Source organism: Mesocricetus auratus, unplaced genomic scaffold, assembly GCF_017639785.1.
Source record: "Mesocricetus auratus isolate SY011 unplaced genomic scaffold, BCM_Maur_2.0 Super-Scaffold_100024, whole genome shotgun sequence".
In the NCBI taxonomy this organism is placed as follows: Eukaryota; Metazoa; Chordata; class Mammalia; order Rodentia; family Cricetidae; genus Mesocricetus; species Mesocricetus auratus.
The window spans coordinates 25,468,204-25,486,598 of NW_024429205.1; the positions used below are offsets into that span (position 1 = coordinate 25,468,204).

The 18,395-nt window shown below is 43.3% G+C and overlaps 1 protein-coding gene across 1 annotated transcript; it reads left to right on the top strand.

Moving 5' to 3' along the window:
• Positions 1-16,693: 16,693 nt before the first annotated feature.
• On the top strand, positions 16,694-17,683 carry LOC101834723 (pre-mRNA-splicing factor 38A). The gene is given in 1 exon segment (XM_013115962.3): positions 16,694-17,683. A coding segment is annotated over 1 exon segment (936 nt). The 3' UTR covers positions 17,630-17,683.
• Positions 17,684-18,395: the final 712 nt, after the last annotated feature.

Genomic DNA, 18,395 nt, shown 5'->3' on the forward strand with positions numbered 1-18,395 from the left:
TTAATGTGTGTGTATGTGTGTACATGTGTGTGTGCCTGCATGCATATGTGTGCATGTGTGTGCATGTGCTTGTGTGTGCGTGTGCGCATGTGTGTGCATGTGTGCTCTTGTGTGGATGCATGTGTGCGTGTGCACATGTGTGTGCATATGTGCATGTGTGTGTGCGTGTGTTATGCAGAGGCCAGAGGAGGATGTCACGTGTCCTGCTCTGTCATTCCCCACCTTATTTCCTTGAGGCAGGTTCTCTCACTGCACCTGGGGCTAGGCTGGCAGCCAGCAAGCTTCATGCACAGCAATTTCCTGTCCTCTGAAACCTCGTATCTCATTGAGACCTAGGAAGTTCCAGGGCTGGGGAGGTGGCTCAGTGCTTAAGAGCTCTAGCAGCTCTTGAGGAAGACCCAGATTTGGTTCCCAGCCTCTCATAGTGGTTCATGACCATCTGTGACTCCAGTTCCAGGGGATTCACAGTCTCTTCAGATTTCCTCAGGTACCAGGCAGGCAGGTGATGCACATATGCAGACCAAATACCCACAAATGTAAGATAAAAGAAATAAATCTCAAAAAAAGACTCAGGAAATTCTAAAGGGAGGGGACTCTTCAAGACTAGAGGAATAAACAAGACACGTCTCTCAGGAAGTTTCTGAAACTTACCTCTACCTGCTCAATAACCAGTAAGGATTTTGGAGGAGCAAAAACTCTTTAGGAGCTGAAGAGATGGCCCAGCAGACACAGGTACTATCTTAGCATTTTTTACTGCTGTGAAGAGACACCATGACCACAGCAACTCTTATAAATGAAAAGATTTAACTGGGGTGGCTCAATTACAGTTCCAGAGGTTCCATCCATTATCATAATAGTGGGGAACATGATGGCATGCAGGCAGACATGGTGGTGGCTACATCTTGATCAGAAGCCAACAGGAAGTTAACTGAGACACTGGGCAGGATCCTGAGCATAGGAAAAAGCCTGCGCTCACAGTGACACACTTCCTCCAACAAGGGCATACCCAATCCAACAAAGCCACATCTCCTAACCATGTCACTCCCTATCAGATTATGGAGGCCAGGTACATTCAAACCACCACAGGTACACATTCTTCTTCTAACGAGCGTCTAGAGTTTGGTTCCACAGAACCACTTGTGGCTCCTGCTACAGGAGATTTGATGCCTCTGACCTTACTGAACATGTGCATATCCACATGCTGCACACACACACACACACACACACACACACACACACACACACACACACACACAAAGAATAGTCCCTGATGGGAGGAGTGATGAGCAAAGGTGTCAAGACCAGGCTGAAGAAACCCACAGAAACAGCTGACCTGAACAAGAGGGAGCTCATAGACCCCAGACTGGTAGCTGGGAAACCAGCATAGGACCAACCCAGACCTCCTGAACAAGGATGCCAGTATGGAGGTCTAGTTAATCTATGGGGCCTCTGGCAGTGGATCAGTATTATCCCTAGTGTACAAATGGACTTTGGGAGCCCATTCCATGTAGAGGGATGCTCTCTCAGCCCAGACACATGAGGGAGGATCTAGGCCCTGCTCCAAATGAAATGACAGACTTTGAAGACCCCCTCATGGAAGACCTCACCCTCCCTGGGGAGCAGAAATAGGATGGGATAGGGGGTCATTGGCAGGCAGGGGAGGAGGGAAAGGGGAGGGAACTGGAATTGACATGTAAAAGAAGCTTGTTTCTAATTCAAATTAAAAAAGGGAAAATAACAACAAAAAAGAAAGTTCTCTGATTTGTACTGGTTGCTTTTCTCAACATAATGTGAACCTAGATGTATCTGGGAAAAGGAACCTCAATTTAGCAAATGCCTCCATCAGATTGCCTGAAGGAAAGTGTGTAGGACATTTTCTTGAGGTGGGCAGTTGGTCCTTGATTGTATAAGAAAGCAGGCTGAGCAAGCCATTGAGTAGTGTTCCTCCATGGCCTCTGCTTCATTCAACTCGTGGCCCTGGGTTCTCATCCTATACCTCTGCATCGGCTTCCTCTGAAGATTGAGGGAGTATAACCTGTATGCCAAGTAAATCCTCTTCTCTCCAAGCTGCTGTTGTTCATGGTGTAGATCACAGCAATAGAAACCTAATTTATATACCCATTGTGTTGCCTGACAGTTGATCAGAGAGCTGGAGTCCTGGCTTCCATGGGGTTGTTACACTTAGATAATCAGCTAATATTTTAATTGGGGAAGGCATATTTTGAGAAGTGCAGATGAATTATTTGCATGCCGCCAGCTCCCACGAGTACCCCAAAGCTATTCCATTACTAAGCAACTTTGGAGCCCCTACCTACCTGTGCATCTACACTTCCCTGCCTCCTTTCCTGTAATCTACCAGCAACCATCATTTATCTGCTTAGCTGTCATCACTTTGCCTATCATTATTACCTTGTTTATTGAATCTATGGGCAATGTTGTGTGAGAGTACTTTTTCATCAGGACCGCCAGCCCAAAAATAACGACATGGAGACTTACTAATTATGAAAGCTCGGCCGTAGCTTAGGTTTGTTCCACGAGCTCTCATAACTTGACCCGCTGCTTATATTAATCTGTGTTCTGCCACATGGGGCTGCCTCTTTCTCGTCTTGCACCTCCCACCTCTGTGTCTGGCTGGCAACTCGGCCTTTCTTCTGCCTGGAAGTCCTGCCTCTATCTCCTGCCTAGCTATTGGTCATGCAGCTTTTTTGATATAGCAGTCACAGCAGCACATCTTCGCACTGTACAAAAACGCCACAGCAATGTTGTTTGGACTCTGATACACCGTTTAAAAGAAGATTTACTCAGAAACACAGCCAACATATCAGTGCGCTATTAGAAACAACATTTAAATGGCTTTCCTGTCGGTGGAGTTGTGTTAAAACTTGTGTATTGGTCTGGGGTCATAGCCCAGCGGCAGAGAGCTTTCTTGGCACTTGACACTGATCCAATACCAGCAATGACAGGCAAACAGAATCCATTCATTAAGTGGACTATGAAGGCCACGCTATTCAAGAATCATTTCTGTGAAATTCATCCTTTGATGACGGAAAGTAGGAAGGTTTTGGAGTAAGTGTCCACACAGGACATCTCTGGAGAAGCCAGAGCTACTCCTTTGCAACTCACTGGTCAGCTACACTGCGTGGGAGATAGAAAGTGAGAGCAGTGACAGAACCCTCATGGCTCCATGGCGTGAATGATTTATGAAGTGATGTTGTTCTCAGGTCAAAGATGCTGGAAACCACAGAGGTGGAGCCCGCCCGAGAGACAGGGTCACCACTCAGGGCCTGGTTGCTTTGTTCTTTGATTTAATAATTCCTGCTGCAGAAACCCAGCTGTATCGTACTCCCTAGGGATTCTGACACACACACACACACACACACACACACACACACACACACACACGTCAGAAGTGACGATGTGCACAGAAGCGGAGGATGGAGACTCAGAGGCAACTGTGGATGTGGCTTCGGGAAAGAACACGGTCTGGGAAGTCGTTGCCACTGTCCCTTTTCTCAGTATACCGATCCACGCACAGTAGAGTTACACGGAGGAAAACATTTTAGACAGGGCCAGATTCCTTTGATTGTCAAATCAGAGATCTGAGATCCATGGCGAATGTACCAGGCCCATGAGTACACAGAGGACAGGGCTAGATCGGATGTCCCTGAGTGCTGCTTCCGCCTCCTTTAAGTGATGCTCCAATGACACCATAGGAATGGGTCGCTCTCTTCCTCTGTCTCCCATGCATATGAATGTGTATACATGCAAACAAATACACGTAAATGTGTATATATGTATATATGTATATATATGTGTGCATAGCAACCACTTCCATCAAGTATATAATTTTGTGCATAGACATGCAGGTAGTCTATGAAAATATACAAAAGAACATGTAGGTAAACTTGTGACAAACATATAATTGTCTTCGTTCTCCGAATCCACTTGTTTTCAAAATAATATAAAAATAAACCCAGAGCATATTTTTTAAACCCTGTGTGATTCAGCCATTAACTGGCAATGCCCCCACAGTCCTGCAATTATTTAATCCATGGATACCAGCTCTGTGCCCTGGCTGGTTCTATATTACAGAGTGGTGCTAGCATAAAGTCCCCCTGAAGTTAACAGGACATAGGTTTTTCAGAGTGGAAGGATATGAGAATCCAACAGCCAGCATCTCATGAATCCACAAACGGCTCCTAATTTATTGAGAACTCTTCCAGTCCATATGGTTCTATAGATAATTTCATCAAGTTTTTCAACAATGGGTTGTTTCCTTTCTCGATTCTGAATGAAACTTAGTTTTTAACCAATGCATAAAACCCCAGTGTATATGTACATATATATATAAATATATAAAAACAGATCTTCAATTTTCAAAAAATTAATTAATTAATTAATTATGTGTATAGCATTCTGCCTTCATGTATGTCTGCACACCAGTAGAGGGCACCACATCTCATTATAGATGGCTGTGAGCTACCATGTGGGTGCTGGGACTTGAACTCAGGACCTCTGGAAGAGCAGCCATTGCTCTTAAACTCTGAGCCACCTCTCCAGTCCCCTTAAATACTATATATATATATATATATATATATATATATATATATATATATATATGCCAGGTTTAGCCAGGTTTAGCTATGTAACCCAGACTAGCCTCAAACTCGACCTCACAGTCCTTTGCCCCTACTTTCCAAGTGCTGAGGTTATAGGTGTTACCATGTCTGACCAGAAGGGCACTTACTAGCAGATGTGGTGCTACACATCTGTACAACACATAATCCAGTTACACAATATCTACACATTGCATAATCCAGTTTGCCATTTCCACTCCTTAAACACTTACTTCTTCTTCTTGGTGAATGCTTTCAAAGTCCTGTCTTGACCCGTGTCCACCCCATTGTGTGCTGGCACACTGGAACTTCTACTCCTGTCTACCTTTAACCTTAGAGCACGTTGACCAGCCTCCGTCTCCTCCCCAGTGCTCTCCAGCCCCAGGCAACTGTCATTCTGTTCCCTTTGTGCATAGGATCATGTTGTGCTCGTCTCTCTGTACCTGGCTTACTGAGACCGCTGTGTTAACCGTGGTCTCATGTTCCCATCCCTATTGCTGAAAATGACAGGATTTCACTGATTATTTCTGCAGGGTTCCATGGCGCATATGTAACCCCTTTTCTACTCATTAGTTGATGGGGACTCAGGTTGCTTCCATTTCTTGGCTACTGTGATGAGGGCCGCCCTTAATACTGGGGTGCAGGTGCTTCAGAAAGTAACCCCCTCACTGTGATTTCGGTATGTGGGTAGCTGTAGTATAACTTTCCTGCTCCGAGGTGCCATGTTACCACACACTGTACATTTTGGAAAGAACCTCGTTTGCTTTGCATGCATTTACATATGGAAATATGTAAGCTTATTCTTGGAGTATCTTCCGCAGAGCAGCTAAAGCACAATACATGTTTGCACATTTATGAACTTATCGTGTATTCCTCATTGTTTTCTCCCCTTAAGTCAAGTTTGTGAACTATTACACGTGTGCTGCCCACGGTCCTTCATTTTTTAAGTAACCTACAGCAGTCATGCTTCCTGGACACAGGATGGATTAAGGTGCTAGAGATGCACTGCATTTCTTATGATTTGAGTCTGAAATGCTTCCATGGGCCGAAAGATTGCTTGCCTGCTGTTACATGACAGAGCACCTATACTCATGTTTGATGATGTCATTAAGTGTTGATTTGACTGCTGTGTTAGCCTATCCGGGAGCCACAACACTTTGGGATTTCTTTTGTGAGATAATGTCATGACAGCCACTTCGAATAAAAAAATTTTTTTATTACTGCTTTATATTGTTAGAGACTGAACCTGCTCTTCTATTTGAGTTTGGGCAGGTGTGTGTAGTGTCCAAGGACACCAGAAGAGGGCGCTGGATCCTCCTGGAGCAGGAGTTAAGGCAGTTGGTTTTGAGTTGTTTGATGTGGGTGCTGGGAACTGAAGTTGGTTCCCCTGAGACAGCAGTGTACATTCTTGGCTCCTGAGCCACCCCTCCAGCCCTTGTCAACGCCTTCTACACCTCTTTTGTCATGCTTACACTTTCTGCATACCCACATTTACAATGCTGTTTCCATTTCCCTGAGATCGTGGAATTTACCTTTTCCATGTTTACTTGCCATCTTGGGATGGTGGTGACCAATACTGAACCGTATGCAGCTTTATCTGACCAACCATTCCAGGCTTCGGCAATCATCCCTTTCACCACATTGTATGCTTTTAAAAGACTTTTTTCTACTGTAGTTTTCCAGTAGGAAATTATTCGTATTCAGTAATACACTCTCACATCACTAGGACTCACGAAATAGAAACAGGAGAATTTCTGCAAGTTCCAGGTTAGACAGTTACGTAGCAAAACCTCCTTTCAAAAAAAAAAAAACCCACCCTCCCAACCAAAACATTTAAAACTACTTTTTAAAAGAATGTGCTTTCCCCCAAGAGCCCAGCATTCGTTAGTTTCCTGTGCCATGGATGAAGTTCCACTAGATGGTACTGTTACCTAAGCTATCATACTTGGTTGGAACCATGCACGGGAGCTTTCTTCTTTAATAAGCAATTGTTCCGGAAAATCTTCTCTTTCTCAATGCCTACTCTGCCAGCTTGATCACTGCTGTCACTTGTCCTAGAGTGAGTCACTATTAAGATTTATGGTGAATTTGTGTGTGTGTGTGTGTGTGTGTGTGTGTGTGTGTGTGTGTGTGTGTGTGTGTGAAGTAAGATGATCAATGGGATAGGATGCTGGTAGTTTGTTTGCCCAAGGTACAACATGAGCAAATTTGACGACTGAGCTCCTTTCAGGAAAAGTTCAGTGCCTGTAAACCTGGAATTGCAATTAGCATGCATTTGAAATAGCTTGCATTGTAGATGACATTTTATTGACATTTGATATTTATAGAGTTTTGCCAGGAAATCAACCACAAGTCTGGGCAAATCTAAATGTTACAGACTATGCAATTGCAGGAAGATTGATTTAATGGGGCCAGTTATCCAGAAGCCTCTTTGTAAGACTTGCCATGGAGTCCTTCCCTGTATTTAGGAGACACTAGAAAGTAAGTTTTGTTTTCTTTTCCAGATATGTATCCTTGGAAGTAATTCAAGATGAACCTGAATTATGTAGAATTTACTTGATCATTCCTCTAGAATGGAGTCTCAGAACCACCCAACCACCCAAGCACTGAAGATTTGGGAGATTCAAAACCAGGAGTAGAAAGGCCAATTCCACACTCATTATAGAGGCAGCAATTACATTTATCAGCTATTATTTGAATGCTGGGAAATGTACCGTATGTGACATAATATTACAATAAGTTAATACTTACTTTTCTCTCTAATCTTTAACCCCCCACCCCCAGTCAAGAAGTTCTTAACCCAGTCACCTCAGATGTTCCTAGGTGAAGAACCTTTGCATGGAGAAATTATGTCTAATAGAAGTGCATTTTTATTACATACATAGATATAAGGCTCAGTGAATATCATAAGAAATCACAGTTGTTTGATGTTATACTCTCACACTTGTAGTATATGGAAACATCTCTCTTATTCATCATTAAAGTCAGGGTGGCAATCCCATTCTGTTGATTTGTTTAAATTAACATGTTAACAAAGAAATGCACGTATCATCCCAAATACTTTAGAGATGTGACTCTGACAGAGCTTCATTAGTTACACACACACCATTAAAGAATTCTACAATACAGAAACCTTCAAAACCTCTGATGTAAGTTGGTTTCGAGAGGGTTGTGTTCTTTCCCTGTGCAAACAGCAGCCTCCCTCTGCATATCTTATAGGGACACAGATGTTACACAGGGCAGGGGCCTCAAACAGAAACCGTGATTAACCACTCATTTAGCTTCAGAACTGAGTTCAAAAGGCAGCAATTTCAAATTAAAGAATGTTCACTCCCCCTAGATTTATCAAAACCAGGGGTTTGGATAAGTGCTTGTGTGTTCATGGGTATGCATGGACATGTGTGAGTGCTTGTGTGTTCATGGATACGCATGGACATGTGTGAGTGCTTGTGTGTTCATGGATATGCAAGGACATGTGGGTGTATGTGTACACACGTGTGTGTGTGGAGGCGGGGTGACAACTCAGGAGCTGCCCACCTTGGGTTTTGAGGTCCTCTCAGTACCACCATGTAAGTGTAACTGGCCTCCCTCCCTCCCTCCCTCCCTCCCTCCCTCCCTCCCTCCCTCCCTCCCTCCCTCCCTCCCTTCCTTTCTTCCTTCCATCTAGACCTGCCTGGTTCCTTCTTCCCAGAGCTGGGATTATAAATAAATACAAGGACAGCTGGCTTTTTAAAAATTCTGAGGGGTTGAATTCAGGTCCTCATGGACAAGCATTTTACCACTGTGCCATCTATCCTGCTCCACTTAGAGGGGACATTAAGAACTCGGGGGGGGGAGGGAGAGGCAGATGTATTATTTGTCTGCTTGGTAAGAAAAAACAAAAACAACAAACAAACAAAAAACATTATGGTACTGATTCCTGATCTCTTAAAGATGCATTTGTTTGGTAAGTGTGAATGATTCCAAGGTCAAAGGAGGGCCGATGGTGTTGTCCCCTCTTTCTAAAAAGTCCTAGCTTGTGACCAAGGCATCTCCAGGTACTGTGGCCCATTTACGCTTAGGAAATCACTGGACTTACTCCTGGGGTTGGGGACTCTCTGGTTTACATGCTGAGATCGTTGCCTCTTTAGGCATTACATTCATGTTTTTCTTTCGTCATTGTCTCTGAGGAATCGCTGCTTCCCTCACAGTGCACTGCACAGTTACTGGAAACATGCTCCATCCTTCCTACTCACTCCATAAGATCCTGCATTATGGGTGCTGGCAACACGGTTCAGTGGTTAAAATCACCTGCTGTGCAAGTCCAGCTGCACAGATTCTATCCCCAGAACCCAGTAAAAAAGTAGGAAGCAGTTCTGTATATCTTCAGCCCCAGATGCCCATGGTGCGAGGAAAAGCAGAGACAGGAGAGTTTCCAGGAAGGAAGCGCATGGACCCACCAGGCCTGGAGTATACGCAGCAGCAGAAACAGGACAGACTGCATCAACATGGTGTACGGAGAGGACCTGTCTCCAAAAGCTGTTCTTTGACCTTCACAGGTGTTCTCTGGTGAGTGTGTCACTCCCCAACAGGCCTGTGTTCTCACACACGTGCACACATACACACACACACACACACACACACACGCATGCACACGCACACACATGCACACACACACATGCACACACACATGCACACACACATGCACACACACATGCACACACATGCACACACACATACACACACTTCCTTCATTATGTTTACAGCTAGGAGTCTTCTAATGCTTACTCTGTGCTGCCACAAATTTTCCAGCACTTGGTTCTTTATGACTCAGTGTTGGGCACACCAGTCAGTCAAAGACGGCGCTGAGGGGAAGTCAGAAGGGCGAGTCCTAAGATGTTTACCAAAAAAAAAGTGATTGGTTGCCTAGATCAAACCAGATGAGGTCACTGCATGAACGTGTTCACTAGGTAAAGCCTAGGGCACCTAGGCACGTGACAGGCTGACCTTTAAAACCATTGGCTGGCTGTCCCCCCCCCCCGCTGTTTTTTCCTATAAAAGATGCTTGTCATGGGACAGTAAATGAGTTCCTGCTTGACTAGATTCCTGTTGTGTCTGATTGTCTCCGGCATCCTGGAGGCTGGGAACGGGGCGAGCAGCACACTGACCCTTCCTGGGACCCAGCTCAGCCTTCCGAGGTTGGGCTAAGACCCTGCAACTTAGTACGTGTCCCAGTTAGTTGTTATTGTCAATGTGATCCGCCCTAAAGACACCTGGGAAAAGGGAACTTGCAACAGAAGAGTTACCTAGATCAGACCGGCCTCTGACTATTTCTGTGAGACATGGTCTTGATTGCTGCTGACCATGAGTCTGTGAGGGAGCAGGAGTTTCTCCATGGTTTCTGCTTTAGTTCCTGCTTGAGTTTTTACCTTAACTTCCCTCAAGGATGGAGCTGACCTGGAAGTGTAAGCTGAAATAAACCCTTTCCCCACCAACTTGCTTTTGGTATTGGTGTTTGTGACAGCAACAGAATCAAGCTAGGATAGGATCATGTACACATCATGGTTCTAGACCAAGGAAGTTGCCTGTGCACTGTGGCTGAGATCCCAGCCTCCAAGTTTGACCATTTTCTTCTCATCTATCTCTCTTCTCTCAGCACTGGACTTCATGCTAACCATTTGGATTACCCCTGAGGTTGTCACTTCAATCCCCTAAGTTCTTCAGGACTCTTCGGATTTCCTTTTTTCATGGTCCATGTTTCTAGGGTCATTAGGGTTGACAGTACCAATTCTCTCATATCCCCAGATGAACGTGTGTCTGCTATTTCTCTGCCTCCTGGAAATCTGTCCTTATTTCATCTGTCGCTCATTAGCCAAAGATTTTCCAATGATTCTGTCGTATGGCATACTGGTTACATGGCCTCATATGCCACATGACCTGGTGTAGATGATCAGACCATCAGCAATCAGTAATCAGTATCCCTTAGTATCCTCTTGGTTACAGGGTTGAGGATCACAAATATTTCAAGAAAAAATTAGCAGATAAATGGTTTTGCATGTTGGCTTCTTTGGGTACATTTGGTTCTACTCCATAACACATTTAATAAAAAATTGCAAAGATGGGTAATCTGTTGTTTAAAACACTGTTCTTGCAGAGGACTTAAATTCGATTCCTACCGCCTATCCCACAGCTCACAACTATCTGTGTCCCCAGTTCTCAGGGATATGGCGCCCTCTTCTGGCTATATGGTGCATAGACATACGTACAGTCAGGCAAAACATCCATAGGCATTAATCATAGCCCAAATGCACAAAAAAGCTCTTTGACCATGTCTGTGAGCCTATGGGTAGAAACTCAAGCACTCAGAACATGTCATGTATTGCAAGAATTTTTTCTCTTTTGAAGTTTTGTGGGGCGGGGGCACCACCCAGCTCCCAAGCAAATCACACACATAGGCTTATTCTTAGTTATGAGTGCCTGACCTCAGCTTGTTGCTAGCAAACTTAGCTTGAATTAACCTGTCTACCTTTTCCCTCTGGGCTTTTATCTCCCTTATTTCTGTATCTCTTGCTTTCCTTCTTACTCCACGACTGGCTGTGTGGTGGCTGTGTGGTCGGATGGCCGTGTGGCTCGACCCGGATGCCCTCTCCTCCTTGTTTCTTCTTCTATTTATACTCTCTGCCTGCCAGCCCCGCCCATCCTTGCTCCTGCCTTGCTATTGGCTGTTCAGCCCTTTAATTGATCGCCAGGCGTTTTAGACAGGCACAGAAACACAGGTTCACAGAATTAAAGAAATGCAGCATAAACAAAAGTCACACACCTGAAAATAATATTCTACCACAGTCCCATTCAGGGAATATTATGGAAGGGGCCTGGAAGAATCGGAGAGTCGTGGATGGTGACATGTGCTATGAAATTTTGTCCTCTGGTTGTGACAGAATTGTTGCACTCATGAGCAGGTGGCAGCTGTGGCTTACCCAAAGGCATGAAGGCAGGAGGAGAACTGGCTGGGAACCATCAGGATTAGAAAGGGGGATGAGAGGCCAATAGGAGTGTGTATGATAACAATACATTGTATTCATATGTGAAAGTGTTGAAAAATAAACACAAGGAAAAGAAAAGAGAAAGCATTTCCAGCAAAAATGTCCTTAAAAAAAAAGAGTAAAAAAAAAAAAAAAAGCTAGGTTTGGTGACTCATATACCTAGTTCCAGAACTCGGAGGCTGAGGCAGGAGGATTGTCTCATTCTAAGCCCAACTGGGGTTACAGAGTTTCTGGACAAACTGACTAAGAGTGAGATTTTGTTTCCAAAAACAAATCAGAACAAATAAAACAAACAAACAAACAAACAAACAAACAACAGCAAAACAAGAACCACCCTAAACAAACAACCCTCCCGCAAACTAATCGGAAAGACAGCATACCATTGCATTGTTTTTCAAGCTTGTCTATGCTATGCAGTCACTGTTTCTCCGTCTGGGTAGGGTATGCTGTAAACATTGAGCATTGATCCATCCAAACAATCAAGCAGCAAGGATAGAAGCCCAAACCGTTGTTATGTTAGATGACTAATTATTTAACCAGTACAGCCTGCACACTAAGTATGTATTTTAATTTTGCACACACTTCCCCTGTTTTGAAGACCTTTTCATAATGCTATTATATTAGCTATTACTTTGATTAGTTTTTTTTCTATGGTGCATTTGTCAGTTTAGGAAGCAGCAGCATTTACACATAGTAGCCACAAGGGGGCACTCGGAGCTCACCTAAGCGTCAGTGTGTGTGAGTGTGTGTGTGTGAGTGTGTGTGTGTGTGTGTGTGTGTGTGTGTGTGTGTGTACTTTTTTTTCATCTCGTTTCTGGGTCTTGTAGGATAATTACTTTCAAGATAGAATTTTATCAGCTGAGTCTTGGGGGAGTGGTAATATGCAAATGCCTATTAAAATGTGGCAGAATTCTACCTAAGTCAAATTTGAAGTGAAACCAAAGCTTTTTGGGGCTCGTTTTGTTTTTCCCTTGGTTGAAGGTGTATGTAATATGGTGGTTTTCTATCCATGTCAGAGACAGAATGAAGTGAGGAAGGGGAAATTCTCAGTTTACCAGTAGCTCTGCCAAACAAACGGGCATGTAAATGACATAACTTTCCGGATAGTATGTTTCTTTTAGAACTTTTCTGGGGTGGGGGTGCTATTGAGCTGCTTTCCACATATTTATTCTAATATCAGGCAAGCATGATATTAGATATTATGTATTGTGAAATATTTGTACAAATATAAGTCGATTGGAAAACAGTAGATCGTAAGCAGGTGAGATAAGGCAACAGAAGTGGAAATTTACAAGATCTGTTGAGGTGTGTGTGTGTGTGTGTGTGTGTGTGTGTGTGTGTTTGCCTCTGTTTTCTGTCTATATAAAGGGTTTTTTCCAGTAACTTAAAAAATAAAAAGGGAGGGTCAAATTGGAGTCGGGTGTGGTGATGGCTGGCCGGAATCTGGTGGAACTTGGAAATGTCATCCTTTCTTTGATCTTTAGTCTTGGTTCTCAACTTGGCTTTCGGATAAAAGTGGGGAAATTGGCCAGCTCCACACGGCATGACTCAGCACTGACTTGGTTTTATGTAGTTGGGGAAATTTGGGCAGTCTCTCTCTGTCTCTGTCTCTCTCTCTCTGTCTCTGTCTCTGTCTCTCTGTCTCTGTCTGTCTGTCTCTGTCTGTATCTGTCTCTGTCTGTCTGTATCTGTCTCTGTCTCTCTGTCTCTCTTTCTTTCTTTCTCTCTCTCTCCTCTCTGTATCCGTTTTTGAAAAGCATTGTTCTAAGTTCAGTAGAAGTCAATGGGAGAAAGAGTTGTACTGAGGATTGCCTTTGTTGCTTCCCTGTTGCTGTGGCGAGACACCCCCAAAAGCTACCGAAGAAGGGAGCTTGGCCAGCCTTTGGCTCACCGTTCAGGCTTCTGTCCCTCACGGTGGGGAAGTCCAGGCACCTGGAGCTTGAAGCACTGGTGCAAGATATCCAGAGTCAGTAGATGTGGCCTGGGGGGTGGGAGTGTGGGGGGGGGCGGGTGCGGGATGCTCACTGCTGCTTAACTGCTCAGTTCCTTTCTCCAGCTGGGAATTCCTATACACAGCGTGGTCCTGCCCACATTTAAGAAGGGTCTGCCCACCTAGTGTAACCAGCATACTCCCTCACCCCGTGACAAGTGTGCACAGAGGCCTGATAAATTTCCTAGGTAATTCTAGGTTCTGTCAAGTTATTGATGAGCACTAACTGTCGCAGGTGTGTTTGATATTTTCAAAGAAGGGCTGGTTAGACCCACGACAAAAGAATAAAGACTATCCAGCAAGGTGACATTGGCTACCCTTCTGCTAAGACGCCTTTGCCTTCCTTTTATTTCTAGCATCTGAACAGATGGTGTGCAGTTGCTTATAATATGCTCCTATCACAAGAGCACGAGCATCCCCTGCAAGTCAGTGACACTGCTTCTTGTGTAGGTCACCCTAGAATGCAGAACTCCTGTGCAGAGGGAGCTCTCAGTGTTTAGTTGTGGCACGATTACATGGATGGATGCATAATGTACATTAACTTCTTTTTTGGCATCTGAGGTCTAAGTCGCAATATTTTAATGCAATGACATTCCCACTTTATTATTAGGAAGTAGGTGAATTCTCAATGCTAAGGTTTTTACTAAAGAAGGAAATCTTCTATACCTTCCCATTGAAAGTGTGGTCTATCTTATGCACTGATGGAGATGTAAATTAGTGTAGCCATTGTGGAAACAGTTAGACTCACCATTCTGCTACCAATGATGAACCCAAGGGGAAGTGAAATTAAATCAGTATATCCCAAAGTTGCTTCAAGGTATGGCGATACAGGACTACAATCCTAGGACTTAGGAATCTGGGCCAGAGAGCAGACAGCAAGGACAACCTATTCTACATAATGAGACCCTATCTCAAAACAAACAAACAAACAAATGAAAAATAGGACATGACCATATTTTTTTTTCTTGCAGTACTATTCACATCAGGTGTCATTTGCCACCAACACAAATTTCTTCCAATTGGTTGATATGTAAAGGGAATGTGTTATATATAAGCACATAGTTAGCAAATAGTGTGGACCCTTTCATTTGTGTGTGGCAACACAGATGGAGCTGGAGATGCTTAGGCCAGCACAGGAAGGAAAACATCATGTGGTCTCCCCCACGAGTAGAATCTAAAAAAAGTATTGTTGTTGACAACAGAATAGTAGCTATACATATTTGGGGGAGAATGATGGGATGGGAGAGGAAGCCCATGATGGAAAATTATTGCTTGATAGAAGAAATAAATTTTGGTGTTCTGTAGTACAGTGAGGTAAATACAGTTGACAAAATGTGCTACGTATCTCAGAATGGCTAGAAGAGGAGTTAGACTGTACTCACTGTAGAAAAGTGAATGGAGTTAAAATGATAGATACTCCTTTTACCCTACCTGCTCACTGATTGCAGAGTAATATAGACATAAATCAAAGCACCACATTGCACATCATAAATATATACAAACAGGATATGTCAATCAAGAAATTAATAAAGACATGTAGGTCTGCAGATCAACAGCAATGATGTATTCTGGGGTCCCCAGCTCAGGTCTCCTCAATTAGAATCTGTACTTTCACAAGACAACAAGATGAACCAATTTAAGAATGGAAAAATCAAAATAATTGGAATTTTTTAACCAGACATATGTGACATGGGATGTCTTTCTGTATGCTGTGAATGTGTTGCCTTTATTGGTTGATGAATAAAGCTGCTTTGGTCTAAGGAAGAGCAGAATATAACTATGTGGGAAATCCAAGCAGAGATACAGGGAGAAAGAAGACAGAGTCTGGAAGATGCCAGCCAGCCTCTGAGGAAGCAAGACATGCAGAAAATGAGGTAAGAAGCCATGAACCATGTGGCATAGATAAGAAATATGGGTAATTTAAATGTAAGTGCTACCTAGTAATAAGCATGAGCCATTGACCAAACATTTGTAAGTAGTGTTAAGCCTCTTTGTGGTTATTCAGGAACTGGTGGGTGGAAGAGAAATGTCTGCTTACATACACTTATGGTTAGGTTAGACACTTTGGCTTTAATTCCTCCCGAGCAGAGCAAAGGAAGAAGGGAGGCTTGGATGAAATGGAGACTTTCCCCTGGCTGTTGGGGAAAATGCATGGCTTTGTAAATGCTAAGCACAATCTTGATCAATGAACTACATCCCAGGCTGAGGGGAGTGTTATGCACGGCTCCCGTCATTTTGTTGTCTTATTCTCACGTGCATCTACATCTCCTAAACTGTAACTCTTTGATATTTATTTTTAAGTTTACCTTATGTTGGCAAGAACACTTAACCTGAGATCTACTCCCTTAGCAATTTAAAATGCCTGCAAGGCTTCTGCTGAGAAATTTGCTCATGATCTTATGGGAGTTTCTAGAAGGTGACAAAATACGTTTGCTCTTGCTGCTCTCAAAGTCTTCTGTCTTAGATAGTTTGGTTATGATACACCTGGTATGGATTTCTTTACATTTTTCTTTGTAGTGATTTTTGGGCTCTTTTGTATCTGGATATCTAAGCCCTTTTCCAGATTTGGGGAGTATTCACCTATTTCTTTGACCCTTGTCTTGAATTCCCATAATTTATGTATTGGTCAGTTTGTTGTCTCAAGTAGCTTGAATAGTTTTTGTCATTATTATTATTTTTGCTCCTCAAATTGAATTATTTCCAAGGACCTTGCATTTGTTTATTCTTTTTTTTTCCTGCTTGATCTAATCTGATCTTGAACTCCTCCTGTAAATTTTCAGTTAGGATATTACATACTTTGTCTCCATTTTTTATATTATGTTCTTTTAAGCACTTCTCTAAAGAATAGAGAGATAGATCAGTAACTAAGAGCATTTGTTGCTCTTACAGAGAACCTGCGTTTGGTTCCCAGCACAATTGCCTGTAAGTCCAATTCCAAGAGATCCATCACCCTCTTCTAACCTCAATGAGCATCAGCCACACATGTGCTACACATAGATGCACACAGGAAAAACATTCTTTTACATAACATTAAAAAATCTTTGAGGAATTGAAAGTGTTCTAAAATGGCGAACCGTACGGTCAAGGATGCCCACAGCATCCATGGCACCAACCCTCAGTACTTGGTGGAGATCATTCGGACTCGAATCTATGAGTCAAAGTACTGTAAAGAAGAGTGCTTTGGATTTACGACTGAGCTTGTAGTCGACAAAGCCATGGAGTTAAGGTTTGTGGGTGGTGTCTATGGTGGAAACATAAAGCCAACTCCTTTCCTGTGTTTAACCTTGAAGATGCTTCAAATTCAACCTGAGAAAGGTATCATTGTTGAGTTCATAAAAAATGAAGATTTCAAGTATGTCCGCATGTTGGGGGCGCTTTACATGAGGCTGTCAGGAACTGCAATTGATTGCTACAAGTACTTGGAGCCTTTGTACAATGACTATCGAGAAATCAAGAGCCAGAACCGCAATGGGGAGTTTGAATTGATGCACGTAGATGAGTTCATTGATGAACTTTTGCACAGTGAGAGAGTCTGTGATATCATTTTGCCCTGGCTACAGAAACGCTATGTGCTGGAGGAAGCGGAGCAGCTGGAGCCTCGAGTTAGTGCTCTGGAAGAGGACATGGATGATATGGAGTCCAGTGAAGAGGAGGAAGAGGAAGCTGAGCAGCTGGAAAGAGTGCCATCACCTGATCACCGACGAAGAAGCTACCGAGACTTGGACAAGCCAAGACGCTCCCCTGCACTGCGCTACAGGAGGAGTCGGAGTCGGTCTCCCAGGAGGCGAAGTAGATCCCCCAAAAGAAGAAGCACTTCTCCCCGCAGAGAAAGGCATAGGAGCAAGAGTCTACGATGACATCGAAGCAGATCCCGAGACAGACGACACAGATCCCGCTCTAAATCCCCAGGTCACCACCATAGTCACAGACATAGGAGTCATTCAAAGTCTCCCGAAAGGTCTAAGAAAAGCCATAAGAAGAGCCGGAGAGGAAATGACTAATGGATTCATTGTTATTTAAGTCCAGATGGCCTCCTGTGAATATGAGACTATCTGTCTAAGTCTCTTCAGGTAGCTATGAGTATTTTGGGGTCAGGTGTTTGTTTTGTTTTTATTTTAATATTAGAGAGGTGCTAAGTTTTGTTTCTCTTTGAATTATAATCAACATCTTTGAAGGGTGTTTTTGACCAAGTCAAGGTCAGGTTTTGACCTAACCAACTATGGTTATTCATACTTAACAAGGGTCAGAAGGACCTGGGAGTTGGGGAGATTCATGAGAATGAAGAGATGTAACCACATGGTGATCCTTTTATTTGTAATTAAACCTGACACAATTGTCATTTTCCCCTAGTTTCCAGTCTGGTTTCTCTAGGAAAACCTGACAATCCTGTGATTTATGCTGCTGTAACCCAGCTAGTAGTAATTCCATAGCAGTAGTACAATAAACACAAAAAGTTACTAGTTAGCAGTTTTGTAGGAACAGAATACATTCAAATGTAAAGCTTTTTCTGGATTTTTTAAAAAAATTCAGTTTCATTAAAACAATTCAACATGATTGCACTTAACATCCTTAATACAAGCCAAGTACAGTGGTTCGCACCTGTAATCTGAACAGGTTGAAGCAGAATACTGTTTGTAGTTTTGACCTAAGCGCTAGATAACATTAGAGACTGCTTTTAGAGGATATGGGAGTACGAAGGTTGTGGTGGTAATGAAAGCGACACATTCCATTTAGCAAGTTTAAGACATAGATAGAAATAGGAACTCG